At 35.7% G+C, this 19,487-nt stretch overlaps 3 protein-coding genes and 1 long non-coding RNA gene across 7 annotated transcripts; 2 read left to right on the forward strand and 2 right to left on the reverse strand.

Annotated features, from left to right (window-relative positions):
• Window positions 1–1,434: 1,434 nt before the first annotated feature.
• LOC116164508 (exostosin-2-like) lies at window positions 1,435–6,166 on the reverse strand. Of its 2 annotated transcripts, XM_031478702.1 has the most exons (6): window positions 6,053–6,166; window positions 5,315–5,726; window positions 3,156–3,365; window positions 2,187–3,109; window positions 1,896–2,137; window positions 1,435–1,837 (listed from the first exon to the last, which is right to left on the reverse strand). In XM_031478702.1, the coding sequence occupies exons 1-6, from the start codon at window positions 6,075–6,077 to the stop codon at window positions 1,616–1,618; spliced, it is 2,034 nt and encodes a 677-aa protein (XP_031334562.1). In that variant the 5' UTR covers window positions 6,078–6,166; the 3' UTR covers window positions 1,435–1,615. The 2 variants fall into 2 exon arrangements, with proteins under 2 accessions (XP_031334562.1, XP_031334561.1); XM_031478701.1 differs by lacking the exon at window positions 6,053–6,166 and having other exon boundaries at window positions 5,315–5,981.
• A 1,232-nt stretch (window positions 6,167–7,398) lies between these two features.
• On the reverse strand, window positions 7,399–19,170 carry LOC116163754. Of its 2 annotated transcripts, none has more exons than XM_031477854.1 (3): window positions 19,034–19,170; window positions 7,838–11,858; window positions 7,399–7,735 (listed from the first exon to the last, which is right to left on the reverse strand). In XM_031477854.1, exons 2-3 carry the CDS (start codon window positions 8,249–8,251, stop codon window positions 7,457–7,459), a joined length of 693 nt encoding a protein of 230 aa, XP_031333714.1. In that variant the 5' UTR covers window positions 8,252–11,858; window positions 19,034–19,170; the 3' UTR covers window positions 7,399–7,456. Both variants share the same exon structure in this region; 1 of them encodes a protein (XP_031333714.1).
• LOC116163756 lies at window positions 14,908–15,104 on the forward strand. Its single transcript, XR_004143798.1, has 2 exons — window positions 14,908–14,989; window positions 15,044–15,104. It is a non-coding gene; the product is annotated as an uncharacterized LOC116163756 (long non-coding RNA).
• Window positions 18,105–19,033, forward strand: LOC116163755. Of its 2 annotated transcripts, none has more exons than XM_031477855.1 (4): window positions 18,105–18,239; window positions 18,293–18,476; window positions 18,520–18,557; window positions 18,604–19,033. In XM_031477855.1, exons 1-4 carry the CDS (start codon window positions 18,188–18,190, stop codon window positions 18,840–18,842), a joined length of 513 nt encoding a protein of 170 aa, XP_031333715.1. In that variant the 5' UTR covers window positions 18,105–18,187; the 3' UTR covers window positions 18,843–19,033. The 2 variants fall into 2 exon arrangements, with proteins under 2 accessions (XP_031333715.1, XP_031333718.1); XM_031477858.1 differs by having other exon boundaries at window positions 18,145–18,205; window positions 18,262–18,476.
• Window positions 19,171–19,487: the final 317 nt, after the last annotated feature.

A 19,487-nucleotide genomic window follows, 5' to 3' on the forward strand; every position in this document is an offset into this window, starting at 1 on the left:
TCTGTCATCTCCTAGAGCCAGTAAAAACTTACCTGGCGTATAATGTACAATATTTTATTTGTTATTCATTTGTAAACAATAGTAAACGTAAATAATTAGTTCTTAAATTGATCTCGAAGAAATGTCTAAAATATCATGTTATCCATGTAACAGAGACTTCGCATTAATTCTGGCCAATGAAATTACTAGATTACTAACTTGTAAAATTTTTACAGGTCAGCTGTCAGTTTTACAAGTCAGTAGCGTTTAAACATGACGTTTACCCGTTTCCGTTTTGTCTTGTTAATCAACGTTTACAACTGAGTAACAAATAAACATTATTTGTCAAATGGACGTTACGTACTTATAAATTGTCGGTGTATTATGAAACTGTCCAAAGGAGTTGCCAGTTGCCATGGTTATGGACAGTGCAATTCTCGCAGGGCTCATTCGCTTTCTACAATGCAATTTTCGCTGTACCTCATTGGGATTTATTACATCTGAGAGAAATATTCGAATAAACATATGTATTCGCGTTCTTATCTTAATAAACGGTTATCACATAAATAAGTTGCTGATATTGTAACACTGCGCATCCCCGTGTAGATGTATTCGAATTCATGCGCGCCGTAATTGGAACGTGGCAAATGGACGTAAAATCTAATTATTTTATGACTCATCTGTTAAATATTCCATGAGAATCAATGGACGTCCACTGTACGTACACTTGTGCCACATGGACATCGTAACCCAAAATGGATCAAATATGGACGTCCATTGAAAAGACATTGTATTGTGTGGGTTGTGAAGCCGATATGCATACACCTAAAAAATGTTGTAACCACCAGTAGGAGTAGGTACTGGAAGGCAGCATGGGAAACGTTTCTACGACTACGCTAGCCTAGTTGTGGATACAATGTTGCTCATCATGGAATATGCCTACTAGGTTGAGGGTAACCCCCACAGTGTCAGTAGCCATTATTGCAGTGACAGATGATCTATTTACTGCTCACGACAGTAGTCCTGTAGTATCTGACAATGGTAGGCCGTTCACCGCCGAGGAGTTAAAGACCTTTTTAAAAAACAGGGGCGTGAAATACCCGAAATGGAGAGCGCCGTACCCTGCATCCACCATGGGGAAGTAGAACGTCCAAACGCCATGGAGACTATGAAAGCAAGTCAATTTAAACGAGTTTCTACGCCAATTCCGGAAGGCGCCACACTATACACTCTTGGACAGTCACCGAAATGCAAAAACGCCTCAACCTAACGAGATACGACGACATTCACACCACAATCTTGGAGAAACAAAAATTTAAGATGGATTCAACATTTTGGACGCTAGAAACACAAAACGCTTAAATGCATAGGATCAACTAAATGTGTTGGGAGACAGTTAATGAATCTACAACTCAGATATTATCTTATCCATAGCTTTAGAACAAACTAGTTGCATATAGAAGAACACAATATAATTTCATAAAATTACATTTTCTTCTGACACCATTGTTGTTAGCAATTTTTCTCTAATACTCTCGTCTATAAGACCCCAAGAGCCACAATTCAATACCATCAACTTAACCATCATTCATTTGGTGAGTATTCCCACATCTACCTATATCTAGTTAAAATTTAACTATAAGCTGCCAATGTCATTGAATCGTTTGAGCTTCTCGGGGAATGCATCCTTATACAGTACAGGATCTGCGCGAAATTCAACTGACTTTAATGGCATTCTTCCAAACGCTTTGGTAAACCTATCTACACATTGTGACCTTTCTACCATATGGCCCATATCTGCTGATAACATTTCATTATTCACACATTGTGGGCATTTAAATTTCTTTCTAGGTGCAACCTGAAAGTAAAAACATGTATATGAATTGCATCATTTTATGATTCCATTCGCTAATTACCTTAATTGGTGGTTTATTGGTTACATTTGCCACCAAAAAGTTCATCGCTATGTCTTCACAATTCATGTGCTCATCCACCCAATCTCGTACATCCGCCGGCATTGTGGTTGTATACAAATAACTCCAATACTTATGATGGAATGCTGCACCAGTTAAGACCATAGATATTTCATTTGTCCATTCTGATTCATACTTCCAACTTAAAGTGACGTTATCCCAAACATGAGTTCTTGAAGGAAATCCTAGATTAAGCATGAAACCGGCGAACAAATAACGTTACACAATACAAACCAACTATTCTGTCTGGAAATTCTCGCCACACCTCATAACCGAATTCCAGTTCATCTGCTGTTAACATAACAATATCGTCATCAATAGTCAGTATAGCTTCAGTCTCGATTTCTTCATACGGAAAGAAACGGTTTGAAAGTTTATTTGCTTTCGTCCTAATTACTTTAATTGGTTTCGAAATTTGAGGAAAACTGGGCATAGGAGGCGGCGACTTCTTTTGATTGTTCCAAATGACTACCACTTTAGACAAACTAGGTACTTTGGATAACTTTTCTATTAAAATGAATAAACTTTCTACTCTGTCATACGTTAAAATAGCTGCAGTAAATCCTTGAGATCTAGGAGCTGTGATAGGGAGAAATAGTGGACTTTTAATTAGTTCGTCGGGGCGTAAGTTCCAGTCGTCATACGTTCTCCCCCAATTGGGATAAACGCGATCTTGTACAATATCGAAGGTTGTCTCCACAATGTGTTTTAAACTCGAAAAATATTTGTCATATAGAAACTTAACTTGCTTTCGCATAATTTCGATGCGCTCTTCCGAAATTTTTTTCAACACGTCAAGGAGTGTATTCAAATAATCTTCCATAATAAATACAGCTGCGCGCTTCCAATCTATTACATTGCCAAACGGCATTACCACTTCATCCATTACAACTACAGGAATGCAATTAGCAGCCAGTGCTTCAAGTAGAACCAATTGACTCATTCGTTCGCCTCTGAACACCAAACAAAATGTGCCCTTCTGTAAAATTTGCGGATACAAAAACTGTTGATGTGAACCATACTCGCAACGTTTCGAATAGTTATGAACTTGGCAAGCATCCACTATCAGCAACCCCGAATTGTGTAGCTGCATGTCTTGTAATTCATCCAAAAAATACGAATCTATGTTTATTTGTGATGAAATAACAAACCATGGCCTGAAGTTAATTTATCAAAGATTAATTTATGAAGGTAAATATTTACCTCAAGTTATTGATGAAGGTTATTTCCGCAAGGCTCGCAATCGGGCTAAAAATTGGTATAGAGATATCAAATCCAACTCTATATGTGTGAGTATTAAATCCAGCTGCAGCTATAATAGCATCTCCTGTATTTATTTCTAAGACAGTCGAAAAATCAGGAGCGGTACCGGATATCATATTAAAAAATAAATGATTTTCACCATCTCGCCAACTGAAAAGATAATGTAATCTATTGTATTTAATACAGTATGGTACAAATGGATGGAATAAATTCATTATTTCTTAACTCGTCAACCGCGTCGTCAACTGATCAGAACCAAATTTTTTAAAAACAAAAAATCAATTAGGAAAAGTGCAAGATAGTAAAATTTTATTTTCAGTGACAGTCTTTACCACACTTACTTAAGTGAGTACTTAAAGAAAGCCGAAAATTAATATTGTAGCGAATATTCCAGAAACCCCGATTGACATCGATGCGCCATGAAAGATAAATTATCGGTGATAAATAAAAAAAAGCGGATGTGACGCAATCTTTCCGAAAAATATAACGTGTTTATTCTAGAACATTCGGAAGCGTCCTAAAGCACTAAACAAACCGAATTGTGTTTTGAGCCAGTTTCGATGCGCGTGTGTTATGTTATAAATTGTGGGTGATAAATAATAACTGTTATAAATTAACCCATTTTAAGACTGTTATAAATTTATTGTTAGGTTAATTGTAAATAAAAAACCATGTAATGAAATTTACGTTACAAAATTATTTTAAGTACTAATTAACCTGTTGTGATTTCAAAATTTGTATTTATTTTGACGGTTTACATACGTCACTCACTTAAAATTATTGAAATTCTTAAAGTTTGTTACATAAATTACACATGTTTCAAAACTAAATCCGGTCCCATTTTCAAAGGTGTAACATTTAATACATGCTAAAACATAAAAAATTAAACTGAAGTAGCTAACTAAGTCAACTTATCTAAGGGGAATAATTTAAAGTGACAATAAACAAAAGCAACAATTACATACAAATTTTTCTAGTCCTTCAGACATGTAATCGTATTGTCATTTTAAGTTATTCCCCTTAGGTAAATTCACTTAGTTAGCTTACTTAAGTTTAATTTTTCATATTTGAGCGAGTGTTTGAGCATGTATTGAATCTTACACCTACACTTATGTAACAAACCTTAAGAATTTCAATTATATTCTATGGGGAGATCTTGAACCTTTCTTGAACAGCCCTTAAAATCCCTTCCTAAATCCGCCCCTGACCCTCACTTTAAGGGTATTAATATTAATTTAGGGATGTTATTTTTACGCATTTCGTTGCAGTTACTGAATTTATTTAGAAATAATAAATTTATTCCTCCCATTTGCACCATACTGTAAGTATATATCGAGGTATATATATTTAAAAAATATATTTTTCGAAGCTATTAAAAGTACGATGTGCCATCGTTAGACTTCAGCGCATTTTTGATGTCACAGATCAGAAAGCCTTCAAATTAAGCACTGCAATAATGACTCGATCATTTGGTTAAAATACATGTAGTCACCAAAAGTGCATGAAATTCACATAACGAGTTTTGGCGTTTTCCTAACAAAATTGATATGTACATAAATAGCTTTCATACCATTTAATTGGTTCCAGAATAACTCGATGATAACACTTACCAGAAAGGCTCTACGATATTCTGTTAATGAAACCTCGAGAGCACAACTTGGCAAGTCTGCACACAATAGATTTTACACAAAACACTTAAGTAATACATTCGATTCAATTTTTATTAACATCACCACATAAAAATAGTCTTCTCACAAAGGGGTTTTTAGTTTTATTCCTAGCTTTGTACTTTGGAGAGTACTGTAATGTACAGCAGTCTCCACTTTCATTTACTAATGAAACATATCTTTCAAAAAGGGCGGATAGAAGAAAACCATAGATAGAATATTAAGATTCCGCTATACTATTGGTATGATAAAAAATCTGCAATATTTTCTGTGTGAGCTAGACTCCGTAAAGGTTTTTGTTGTACGCGAAGGGCCAGAAGCTCCCTTGATTTTTACATTTTTACAATTAATGTAAATTATCTTTTTGTGAACAAATTAGAAAGCGTAGCACAATCCCAAAGACTCCAAATAATAGACATTGATTGTACTTACTATTTTAAAGATTCCAGTGCTCTTGAGGTAAGATTAGCCTGTATCCTTTCCTGATTTAAAGTATCAATTGATGGAACAAACAAGCATGCTTCTTGTGGGTTAGCCGTATAATACTTCGATTCAATTATACTTTGTAATATCATATAATATTCTTTAGACATAACTTCAACAATCGGCACCCCTTTAGAATCCACATACTTCTTTAAAGGATAAACATAAATCGCAATTCTATCATGACCTGTCCTTCCACATCTGTAAATGTTGAAGCAATCCCAATACGTGCATTTGGAATTGTGCGGCCTGGAGCTTGGACTATCATCCACAAGCTTCACTTCGGGCAAGTTTAGTACATTCTTCAGCTGCAACTTCTGATAAGTTTTAGAGCCATCGTTATTGAATGACCAACTTTGTACTACAAATGCAATTATTATTGAAACCAGGAGAATTACGAATAGAGCAATAAAGAAGTGTTTGAAACTTGGTATTTTTGAATGTACGAGTTTTGAAGCTCGGAGAGAGATGGTCATTGTGACATAAAAAGGTCTTTTTATCACATTTTTGTACACCAAATAAGCATTCTAAGTTATATTACGTTAATTCAACTAAGTCTCTCGACTATAAATTAAATTGAGGTTAAGTTATGATAAATAACATGTAGCTCATGGCACGGCTCATGGTAAACACAAATATGTGACTAAAGTATCTGTCTATGATAGAATATCTACAATGCATACATACATAGCGATAAAAAACGAGTGACCATTAGGTCACTTTTAGAATTTTTGTTTACATGGGAAATCGTACTTAATAAAGTCACTAAATATAGAAAGTACCGCAATCATCCGCCATTTTTGGGCAAATTTGCTGCCAACTTAAAAAAATTGACAAATAAAATCTGAATAGCTGTCATTTTTTATAACCTAACTTTATAGTACTGTCATGTTTTATAAAAATATATACAGATATCTCCAAACAGGTGGAACAATCCCTAACATTAAAGTTACTAAAATCTGGTAACTTCCGCCATTTTTGGGCAAAAATCATGCGTTCTCTCTCTAACACACGAGCCCAATGGATTGCGGTACTTTCTATATTTAGTGACTTTAGTACTTAACTTCCAAAGGTGACTCGACAGTCACGCATTTTTGATCGCCCGATATGCCTCAAACTTGAGAGGTTCCACCCTGTATACAACTTACATACATACATTCAAATCACTTCCTATAGTTCACAATATGATTTAAATTTTTTATAAGAATCTCTCGATGTTGATTGATAATATTGCGTTTTTCAACACATTCATATTCTTAGGGATTCTTTCCTATCGGATTCCACTTTTCTACTCATTAACTACGTTCTATTTGAAATTTTTTTTAGTAATATTTTTGGACTTCCTCAAAAAATACTGTTAAAGAATAAAAACATCAAAGTAGGCCTACGACTTTGAAATTTTTAGATAAACTCAGTTTTTTATTCTGAACAACTTCTCTTAATAACATTTTTGAGTACCTCGTCCCCAAAGAGCACTTTACTGGTATGCAAAAAAACGTTTTAAGAAAAATTTTTAAGACACCTTTGATTTTTCTAAACTAAAATTATGTCATCAATTAGTTGGCAGACAAGCAGGACTGATCCCTAGATGCTTAAAATTTAATTCGAAAATTGTTTTCTTCTACGAGACGGCCAAACAATCGGGGGAGGGAGAGCACTATATTATAATTCTCCTCCAAAAATTTTCTTACTTATATTCATATAATTTTGAAATGACCAGCGTGCTAATAGTCCAAGCAACGAAGACCAAAAAATACCAAATAGCGGAAATAATTCATGTAGAAGCCAATTTTTGCACACTTGTAGAGGAAGGTGTTCTTAACAACATACTAAAAGTCCTGGGGGGTGAGGGTGGAGCTAAGGGTGTAGGGGGTGTCTAAAGGTCCTATTTTTCAGTTTTTTGTCAATAACTCGTAAAATAATGCCCACTTTTTTGCTAGGATCAATGCTCAAGGAGATATATGGAGGTGAGAGGGGGTGTAAAATTTAAAAAAAAAAGTTTTAAGTTAAAGTTTTAAGTTAAAAATAATATGTTCATTGCTGAAAATGAAGTAATTAGTGAATGAATTATTATTATATATATCTTGACAATTAAATTTCGTCAAAATCTAAATCTTCATCGATGCTTTCTTCGACGGGGGCTCCGTTCGTACATGAGCCGAGGCATCCACAGGCACCGGAGCAGGTAATCCCTGCCTTTCGGCAACCGCAGCGCACCCCACACCCAGTCATGCATCGACAAAAGATCATTTTCAGAATGGATTCGGGTGCCACAGGGTCTTTCGTGTAAACTGGGTTAAGGATACCATCTTTTCCCTTGACCCAACCCCATTGTATGGGGGGTAGGGGGTTTCCGAGCCACTGTTGTATCTGTAAGAAAGTAATGAGACCAACGTAAGAATTCATCACAAATTAATATTTGTAATTTAAAGAAAGCATTAGGTATTTTAAGATACAAGTAAATGGATTTACCTGTAGGTATGCTCTGAGCGAGTGTTGCTTTGAAGCTCCTTTGGTAGGCGGAAGAGTGGCCATATCTGACTTGGGCTTCATTGCAGCTTTTAAAAATGCTGAGTATCTAAGTTCGTTTAGATTATTTTGATGAGCAGGCGCTTTGTATATAGCCAGGAAAAGTTTCTCACCAGCCTCTTCAATATCCTCAGGTGATGTTGAGGGATCTTTAAATATTGTGGACATGTCTTGAGTAAGGCCAGGATTTTCCTTGAAAAGCTTAGCTATTCCCACTTTACTCTTCCCATGTACCGCCGAGGTAGTGTCGCATCCGGAGAAGCTATGGAGAAGGAGAATCGTTTTGGCGACCGGATGTTGTTGAAGTTGCCGCACTGAAAACAATTTGGTCTCCACATTACCACGGCCTGGCTTCATGAAGTATATATTGGTTGATTGTGGTGCCAACCCAATGAGGAGAACTATCAAGTCCACATCCTCCCCAACTATTACTGCAGTTGGATGTACAGCAGCTTTATCCAACCCGCACCTCACAATAGTGCCGTCAGCATCCCCTGTAGCTATAGTAGTTTCCTGCTGCTGTCATTTTCTCACTGAGCAAGGTGAATCAGCCTTGTTTTGTTTCTTTCATTAGCAAGAAAATGCTCTTGTTGAACTGTGATGGTCGTGTTTTCTTGAAAGTTGATGTCAACAGAAGTTTTTGAGATCCCTCTTCGCTTCTGCTCCGCTCGTTTTGTGCTGTCGACATGACTATACCATAAAAAACCACCATACAATTTTCACCGTAATGTTTTTGTGCATAGGCAATGTACTGTTGGGAAATTGATAAAATGTTGGAGGACTGTTTCCACTTCACACGGTGGAGGAGGAAACCGCCATCTACTACAACGGTGCTCTGGGTGAGATCGAGGGTTGCGTTGTCCTCTGCCGGCAAAACATCATAGAGGGCTGATTTTTTCCCTTTTCGCATTCCGCCTTCGTTGAACAGAACCAAGGGGTATGGAGTTAATTCATATGCTAAAAGCTCTGCTACATCGCTGTCGTTCTTTTTTACTATGACAGTTCGTTGAAAAATTGTCAGGGGGTTAATACTCGCACTTTCTCACCATTAATTTTTACAGTGTTACTTATACTGGCTATTGACAAAACCACATTCTTTTTAGATTGCTTCATGTCACCGAATTTGCTGCCAATAAAACTTTGCATTGTTTTGGTTCCAATATCGAGGGCTTGGTGGCAGTTTATTTTGGAACTTCCCAAGATGCCCGATGACAGCGACATTAGCGAATCCAACTTCGGAAAAGGGGGATGGTCATTGAACCATTCGTGAATCTTAGCTCGATCTCGTGAATCTCTTGTTTGCCTTGATACCCGAAAATCAACGTGTTGCTCTCTAGTTGCGAAAACCACTTCAGCAAACTTGTTATTGTTGAAAAATTAATTATTTAATTGTCAAGATACATAATTAATTCACTAATCACTTCATTTTTAACAATAAACATGTTATATTTAACTTAAAACATTTCTTTTTTTTTTTTAAAACTTTCTAAAATTGTACACCCCCTCCCACCTCCATATCTCCTTGAGCATTGATCCTAGCAAAAAAATGTATAAGTAGAACCTTTTTTATAGATAACTTTTATGTAGATTAATTTAGTATACCAGTGGGAACAAAAAGAAAAGAAAGCGCACCACATTTAAAATATGTCAAATCATTTTAAATAAAGAAATGAAATTAAAATTATTAACAAGATATAATGATGTATTTTGCATTATCAATATAAAAAGAACGTATTAAATACGGCGGATCAATTACTCATTTGACAATTTTATTTCTAAATGCAGATTGCACATCTTCACAACTGACGGAATAGTGTTTACAACCACATCCCTCTGTACTAAACTAACCACAAATTCCATTGTCCCAGATTATTATTAGATTATTCAACTGTCTGAAAAATACAATACAATCTTTGCTTTACTTTTATTATAAAAACACTTTATAAAATTATACAGAAATGCTTGTAATACATTCTTAAAATCAATTTTACAGACGCGGTAACAGTAACAAATACAATAAACAATAAAATTTGGACGACTTGAAATATTTGTTTGTGAAGAACAGATGGAATAGAAATTTAACCAATTAAATTTTTTTTAACTTGAATATGCAACAAATGCACTTAAATATAGAGATGTACGTGGTCAAGAATACATTTTAGCAAATGTATAACTCACATATACAGTAAATCTGTACATCACTTCCACTTCATAATTCACTATTAGGTTTACCTAAAATAATTAAAAATAACACTAACATAGTTTTTATCAGTAGATAAAATAAAATACTACAATCTACGACTTCTGTACATGCATTTTAATCTATCGTCTATGTTGTATATTAAAGCCACAAGTTATTAAATACTTATGAAACCCCATAAATCTGTTTAATCATACTTTAGTTCTTGTAATGAAGTTTTCTAAGCTGAGTTGAACAGATTTCTTTTCATTTTTTATCTGGTTTAAAGAACGATTTAGCTTTGACTTGCGATTCCTTTTGACCTTATGTGGCGATTCACAAATTTTAAGAAAATTACGTTTCTGTAAACATGGGGGTTTAGAAATGACACTATTTAAGAATAATTCGACACTATTTGCATGCAGTGGTATTTTAGGCGAACTGTCTACTACTTGCGTATAACTAACAAATTCAACCTCACTGTCATCATCCAATGGTATTTGTTGAGCTGTTATTTCAGTTTCAGGTTCAAGAGTTTCCGTATGTTGTAGTAAGGACAATGAATTTTCCTCAATTGTAGTCAAATGTTCGATTTCTTCGTGACTTACATTGTTGTCTTTGAATTTTTTAGCAAAGCTTACATTTACTTCTTGATCGCCACTATTTGTTATATCCTGAAAGGATCTCTTTCGAACGTTTTGTTCAGATACACCTCTTTCAGGGTTAGTTGTTTTTTTTTCTTCTGTTCTGTTAGGGTTTGGTAATGGTTCTACGTTCTCGCAATCATCTTGAAAGGATGAGTTGTTGTCTTCGCAATCAGTGAAATAATCTCGATCTAAAATTTCTATGTCTATAAATTCATCTTCATTGGTTTGCTCCGGTTGGGGTGGATCGTCGATTGTGGTATTTTCCTCTCCGCTCAATGTGCAAACGTCACACAAAAATCGTCGCTTAAATTCTGTGCAACCTACATGAGTTCCAACAGAGCCACAAGTCTTGCATAATATCAATTTCCACTTTCCTTTGTCGGTACTAAAATTTCTTCCATCTGGACAAAGACATTTGAGAGAGTCGCAGGTGTCATGAACGTATAGCAAATCAGAGAAAGCATTGCGATCTAGTTCCCACGAGGCGTCTTGTTCTGGCACGAAAACTCCCCACATTCGAATCGATTCGATAAAATCTGTGTTGTTATTGCAACCAGGGCACTTTGTAAAATATCCAGCATTAAGCGCCATTTGCCTTAAACAATCAATGTGCAAAAGAACTCGCGACTTACAACAGCTAGCCCAATAAACCTGAGACGGCTTCGTCTTTTCATGAAAATCATCTAAACATATCAAACAATAATAATCTTTCAGCGATTTCTTAATAGATGCTGGTAAATTTGAAGGTTTCGTGTGCAAATTGCAATGAGTAGTGAACTTTGTAAAATGAAACATCGCATTATTTAAATAACCGCAATACATGTGAAATTTCCGATTACAATGCCTATGCACACAACCTAATGAAGCGTTCATTTTATTACAATAACAACATTTTTTTGATTTCGATCGTCCTACTTCTTTAGTAATATCTGAATGCAGGAAACCCAAAATGCCTTCTTCATCTTCTCCAGATTGGGTGATGGTTTCGCTTAGCAACAAACAATAATAATGGACCCAGACGTTTTTCAATTTATATAATTTTCCAAATTTTATTTCATCGTTTACGTCGATTCTACACATAACGCATATCTTGGGCACCTGCCTACTTTTCCCCATTGTTGGTTCCCCTCACCGATTTCTGAAAATCAAAAATATTCACTTATTAAGTGAAAGTTTCTCTATTTAAATAAGGATGTACTTATATGTAAAATATTATTACGTTGTTGCATTTGTAAAACATATGTAATTGAAAAATTACCAACATTTCAGATTTTCGTCCTAAGAGGAGTAACTTTAGTGCATTTTCCATGCATAGATCAGTATACTTCCCGAAAGATGGACACAAGCATTTTTATGGTTAAACAGCGGATATTTGATTTATGCTATAGTATATACAATATGTTTGTCGTTCAGAAAAGTGTCTGTGGTTAAAATTTCAAAAAACATGTCTCCGTAGATAAATAAAAAAATTGGCATTGCGCAATCTGCGCATGTACACGTCTGATTTTTACTATATGCGATATGTTTTTCTTTACTAAAAGCTGCTATGGTTAAAATTTCGAAGAATTATCTTCATAAATAAGAAAGTTGGCATTGAGTAGACTTCACATGCGTACATCTCTGTTTACAATATGCGATATGTTTGACTTTACTACAAACATCTGTAGTTAAAATTTCAAAAAATATTGCTGTGTAAATTACAGGGGGGTGTCGTTTCCCTAGGTTGAAGCAATGCCAAAGATGAGAGCGAGCCATCCTGTATGTAAAATTATTCTTATTCGGCAATCAAACAATTTTTTTCTTTCAAATTTAGACTTTAATATTGAAATTGCAGTAGCTGATTACCAAAGTACAAAAAATAGCATATATACCACAGGACTAAAGTGCGTCCTAATCACACGGATGCACCCTCGAGTTTAACACACACTTAATATACTATTACTTAATAAAAGTAGCAGTTTTTATGGTATATTGCTCCTATACTGCCTTGTATAAGTTAGCGGATTGGCAGATGGGCGGGGATTATCATAAGTCATTCCATTTTATTTCACTATTAGGTAGTGATAATCAGAATCAGAAACAAAATCCTGGAATTTGCGGATTTTGATTGAGGTCTTCGTAATTTTCAAAGTGTAAGAGTTTGATATCAATGTTAAGCTTATTGTTTGGGTCGGAATCCATTCGTGCCCTGAGGGGAACTTAAAAAGAGACAAGAAAATAATGGTAATTTGAGTTAGGTAGGTAGGGGCCTTAGCATTAATTTTTTAGAAAAGAAGTTTGCATTGTTGAAGTTAGTGGTTACAGGAATTTGTAGGAAGTTTAGACGTAGATGTTTGCTAAGATTTGTTAAGGTGTGTTTTTGCTATTTAGATTTGATTAGGATGTTTATTATAGGATTAATTATAGGGGTAGGTGAATAATGTGATAATGGAGTGTGGGATTTAAAGGGTTTAGAACACTACTTCTAACAGATTTTAATAGATTTAGAAGCATTTGATTTGATTGTTGACCAAACTGGAAAATATTGAATTTTTTGTGGCCACAGAAAAAAAAAGTCAGATGGAGTTAATCTAAGATGATAGGAAATGTCTATATTTCTGCTTAAATCCGGTCATCATAATATTCGGTCATCATCTTGAGTGCAATGGAAAGTTGTTCGGTCGGAAAAATGGCGAACTGATGTGTGTAGTTTACTTTTCAACACGGCTCTAATTCTCTCCGTATTTAATGGTGTACACCCTGATGATGGAAGACCAGTGCCACATTTCCCACTTCCAGGAACATTTGCGGCTCGATTTGCGGCATCATCAAACACAGGTGATCTGACCCCAACAATACGTGTTATTATTTCTTATTTATTGTTTCTCTCACTCTTGTACATCTTGAAAAAAAATGGTTTGTTTAGTTTAAAAATCCGATATGTATGGTCGGCTGGTAGGGTACCCACATTTTGGTGGATTTCGCTAAAAACCTTCCACAAGATAGTACCTACTTAATTTTTGGGGCACTTCTCATTGCTCGAGCTTCTATTGGCGACACGAGAAAGAGAGACAACGATTCGAGATTTACGAAACGTTAAACCGCGTGACAAAATTCGCAACGGAAGATAAAAGGCGCCCGAAGTTGACTACCTCTCGAAGACGCGCGCGCGCGCCTTGCAAAAGGTCGTTAATTTCGCCCCTAGGACAAAAAACAAAATTCCGCCGCGCGTTTACAACATCTTTCCGACGACACCAATTTGAAAAGAATCGGACAAAAACTGTAGTAGAAGATAGGAAAAAACTGAAAAACCTTCATGTCAGTAAACTACGCTCGAGGATGACGTCCAGATGTCGCCAACCCCACATCATGTAGCCCTGTCCCTAAGGTTGACAAATTACACGGCCTTGTAGATACACGTACACCCGTTGCCTTTCTACAAGAGTTCTTCTCCGCGCCCATATTTGCTGCCAGCCAGCCAAATAAATTTGCAAAAATGCGCTAAAAAACGCTCGCATTGCTCAGAGTATGCAGACAACGAGTAAATGACATCTTTCATTTGGGCATAAGATTAAAATAATGTATGATTTGAGTGAAAAATTTAAATTTTTGGAAATATGTGAACCGCTCGATTGTAAATAAAATAAAATACATTCTTCGATTTAAACACGAATTTGCAAATTAGGTTTCAGGTTTCTCATTAATATGCGAAACCAATGTTATGCAAATTCTGCCGAAGAGCATCCTCACCAGACACAGACAATAATCGTTACTTGATTTTAATCCGTGCGATTAGTTAACCAGGCTAGACCTGAGTTCTTTTTGCGTAACATTTTAAACAAATCAGTAGGCTGTGAAATACGAGTAGATACACAAGAAGTAATTGACAGTTTACGGTTTTATCATACAATTCGAATCAATTTTACATGTAAACAATATAGAAAAATGCAAATTAGGGGACGTGTATAAAAGAGAAGGGATGAAAGATTCTATAAAGAAACTTTGTAATTGTATCGGCCCAGTGAAAACTGGAGATGTAAACGGAAAACCAAAATAAAATTATGATGTTATATTAGCATCTAAATTGTACGCTGCATGTGTTGCCTATATTCATGACGAAAAACTTTGAACACATTTTTTGTTCTTTAAAAACAAAATGTAGTCGCTGCTGCAAGTTAAAATAACAATCAATGGGTACATCAAGGAATAAATGCCATGTTATCAAGATGAATTTTGTTGTTATCTACATTTGGAAGAATATGCCAAAGGCGATATTAGGAAACTGCTTCGGTAAGTATGTACAGTAATAGTTAATTAGAAAGAGTTAATGACATTTACTTACAGCAATAACGTTACAGACCAACATTGACCTATGGTAAAGAGAAAGTCCGGTGCTGAACGAATCTCAAAAAACCAGACTACAAGGATCATGACTGATAGCTAAAGTAGAGGTTTTCTTTCAAGTTGGCGCTATAATGTATTTAACTGGAATTCACAGTAGTGACCGAAGGCTTTAATTCGAGAAGAAGAACATACAGGGTGATTCCTATAGTACCTGCCACCGTTTGGGAGCGTATAGGGGGTGCCTAGGGGAGTATTTTGATATAGGACACTTGGGTTCGGAAATCTAAAATAAGGGCGCCAGAACCAAATTTATCTTCTGGAATTTCACGCCTGTATGTAGGCAACCCAACCGACCGACGTTTCGCGCGGAGCGATGCAGAGCGAGTTAGCGCGAGGAAGCGACATGGGAGGGAAGGAGAGAAAACGACAGTCAAAAGCAATAACGTTTACAAGTGTTCAACGTGGCCACCGTTGTTCTCAATGCACTTCCTACATCTAGCCAACTATTATTATACTATTGCCATAGTGTTTATTCACTTGATACGCGTCGTTGCAGACGGGATTTCGTGGGTTTAAACAAAATTCTGATCAAGGGTCAGCCACACATCGCCGCCTGAGATCGCTCCGTGTGCACCGCCGGCCGGTTGGGTTGCCTACCTACAGGCGCGAAATTCCAGAAGGTAAATTTCGCTCTGGCACCCTTATTTTAGATTTCCGACCCCAAGTGTCCTATATCAAAATACTCCCCTACGCACCACCTACACGCTCCCAAACGGTGGCAGGTACTATAGGAATCACCCTGTATTCTTTCCGAAAATACAGCGACATTTGGTTTGTAATATGGAAGTCAGCAGAAACTGGTATTATAAACAAAACAAACGGTGGCACGTTAAAGCAAATCCAAATTTTAGCGCGCTTGCGTTTGCGCAGTACAGGGAGTCAGTGTGGAACACATCTGCAAGTGACGTAGCACTAGGGAAGTGGGGGCATGTGTGTGGCTTTCTATCCCTTATATATATATTATGCTTTCTATATTACGGTGGCTTCGATTCGTTCCACTTACCCGTATAACATCATAGCCGGTCTATAATAATTAATTCAAAATTAAGGTTTGTTATTTGAGGAAGCGATAGGTTAGTGATATGAACACTAACTTACAAACACGAAGGTGCCGGGGTCGAATCCTGGGCCCGTCAACAAACAGCCTTTAATGTTTTTCCACCTCGAGGCCGCGTCAGCCTCGTTAAAAATTAGTACCTGGGGTAACAATGGGAAGCTTTGAAGCGTAGTGGTTGCCACACTACTTCCCTGGAATTCATTCCAGTTGGGGGCCGGGTTAAATGAAGTGATCCATACCCACTTATCCCATAAACCACTACCAGATGTTCTAACGCGGGGCTATTTTAATTTCGTTAAAGCTGATACACTTTTGTTATTGTTTTATGTAAAAATGATTGTTCTCACTTAGGGTTAACATTGACGTCGAAGTGATAAATAATGAAATTAGCACTCGTGTTATAAATGTGACTGCAAGTAAGTGATAAATATTAAATTGTTATAAATCAATCTATTTAAAGACCGTTTTAGTTTGTCGTTAATAGTGTTAATCACATGATTAAATTTAAGTTTAATACTTTCCGAAATTACCATACTATTCATTAAAAAAATTCACTCAGTATATTCTCAGGTACAGTACGTTATGGTGGGTTCATAGATGGCAGTTCATCCGTTGCGTTGATCCGTAAAGCTGATTGTCAAGGTTCATAGCAATCCGTCGTACGTTTACAAGGTATTTTATTTTGTACTGTACCGACCGTGATCTCCAGTACGTAGAGAATGTATGAAAGTAAGAACACTATGCCATTTGATTATCACCGTGAAGAACTGTTAATATACCAAACATAGCTTACTTGTTAATAACCGACCAACGGAAACGTAAATGTTCAACATCAACAAACTTTTTCGTCATAAACGGATGGCGTACGAATAATAAGACTGTTTTAAAGCATAATCGACGCACGGGAATGTCGGCGAGTTGTTGTAAAGTCGTACGATTGCGCTAGAAATTGAATGATAAACTGTGATCTTTATTTGTAATTAGGAATTAAGTTAATTGCGTCTTCAAGCTAATTCAAGACAGCCTCGAGTCCTTTAGAAAAAGGCCTTTCAGGTAGGATAGGATTAAGGGGTTATCAAAAAATTAGTACAATTGCACCTGTAAAAATAACCCAATGTTTACAAACGCTACCACCTATACCCGTCATTTGTAAACTACACCAGTGCCTCTAGTATTAATCTGAATCACGAAACCAATTCGATAAGTACGTAAGGACATGAGGACTAAGAAAATAAATACAAACAAATTTTTTGAACCCGCAATAGACACTTTAATTTTTACATGTAAAATACACGTAAAATGCATGTAAACATTGATGTAACATATGTGAGAATACACGTTAACATTTTTTTCAATATTGTTGAATTTCTGGGAAATTAATAACTTCAGATAGATTGCAGCCCATTTTCATGTAAATTAAACTGGAAGTTAGGTTAGGTTATAAATTAACTGATTAAAACAAGCCGAATCGGCAGCCTGCATTCATTCGTTCATGTTCATACAATTGTATGAATATTTTTGTGTGGTCTTGATTTCACATTTTTATAATATAATAAATAAAAAAAAGTAAGCCGGAGAACAAGTTACAAATTTATTTTTACACTTCTACCAATGGTTGCGTTTTGCCAACTACAGGTAAATGAACTGTACTACACAAATCTAAAAATTCATGACAATGACCTTCAGAAATAAAGCAAAACCTATTCTTTCAATTTATGTAAAATTGAATGTGAAAATTCACGGTGACAATGCACAATGAAATCTGAATTTTTCTTCCAAATTCATGAAAATACGTGCAATTTAGAATGGTGCACTACGGCTTTAAAATCTCAAAATCGTACAATAAGATGGTAGACGGCGCAATACAACAGTATCAGTTGCAATTGCGCATGCACTCATCACAAATGATGTGTCTTATACAGTGTATACCAGTCCTATCAACAATATGCCTATGTAAACATGACTTTACCTTATGTCAATTCAAATCTTTGGTTTGGTGATAAAAATTGTAAACAAAAGACGTAAAAATGACAGATACGTTCAAAGTGAATATTAAAATTCGAAGATTTGATCTTAACGGTACAAAACACACTTGTTTCAGTTTCGTATTTTTATACATTATGCACATTTAGACAAGCCGGAATTTGAGGTGAAGCAAATCGATATCAATCCGAATCTCGATTACAATTCCTTGAGGCAGTTTCTATACAGTTACTTTGGTTTAAAGGAAGAGGATGATAAAGTGATCAAAATACGTAATCAAAATCTAATTCTGGTTCCTTTGACCAATTTAACAGAGGTGAATTCATCAGATAAGTAAAACACTAGAATCGCCTCATTTATTACACACTTTTTACAGTTTTTTCATTATCGACATTGCGAAAATACAAGACACAAGTAAGTAGACATTTTAGAAAACATATCCCTTTATTTGCAATTTTAGCACGATCGACTGTTAATTTGCAAGATGCGTATTTAGATGCAGTGCGACAAAAAATAAAAAATATGGAAAGTCGTGTTGCGAAAGTGGAATCGTTAATGCCACAGATACAATTGCGAAGGCAGGCTCACATGGAGGAAACCGTACAAAACATGAGCACACGAGTGGCGTTTTTGAATAAACGTATAGACGACCTTACGCCACCGCAATGGAAGTCAAAGATGCCAGTAACGATTTCATAAATTATGTTATAATAATGAGGCAGCTATTATACTGATCTGGAGTAAAAATTTCGTGTTAGTAGTAGAATAATGCTTAACCCTCGGCTTAACCATTAAGTACAGATGTGTTTACCCACTTGTTGAATGTAAGCAATGTACCAAGCACAATTATACCAAATCTATTAATACATTAAAGAGAAAAGTCCACTTACTTTCCGTTCTTTTTGTAAACTACATTTAAACTTTAAAGCACAACACCAAAACGTAATAATGACCTTAACTATGAAAATAATAAATTTTAGGTTAACAAAAGGCCAACTCGTCCGTTGACGTTTAAATTTTCAATGCGGTAGTGTTGGTTGCCCTGAATTGTTTGAAATTAAATACTTTTAATACTGTCTATAAGATCATTTTAAGTAAATATATGCCGCAACTTATCAAACATACATGAAATACAATCAAATTTATATGATATAAATTATGAATTACTATTTTTGCTCATTTTTCCTTAACCGTGCATTTAGTCATACCAACCTGATTTTGCTGTCTGTTTTTATTTATCGGTTTACCGCCCAAAACCGAACACGTCCTTGGGGTGCACATCCGTAGCGGCGTCACGTTTTTATTTTTATAAACCATATACACCACATCAAGAAACCTGAAATG

The sequence above is a fragment of the Photinus pyralis genome, unplaced genomic scaffold, assembly GCF_008802855.1.
Source record: "Photinus pyralis isolate 1611_PpyrPB1 unplaced genomic scaffold, Ppyr1.3 Ppyr1.4_LG2, whole genome shotgun sequence".
In the NCBI taxonomy this organism is placed as follows: Eukaryota; Metazoa; Arthropoda; class Insecta; order Coleoptera; family Lampyridae; genus Photinus; species Photinus pyralis.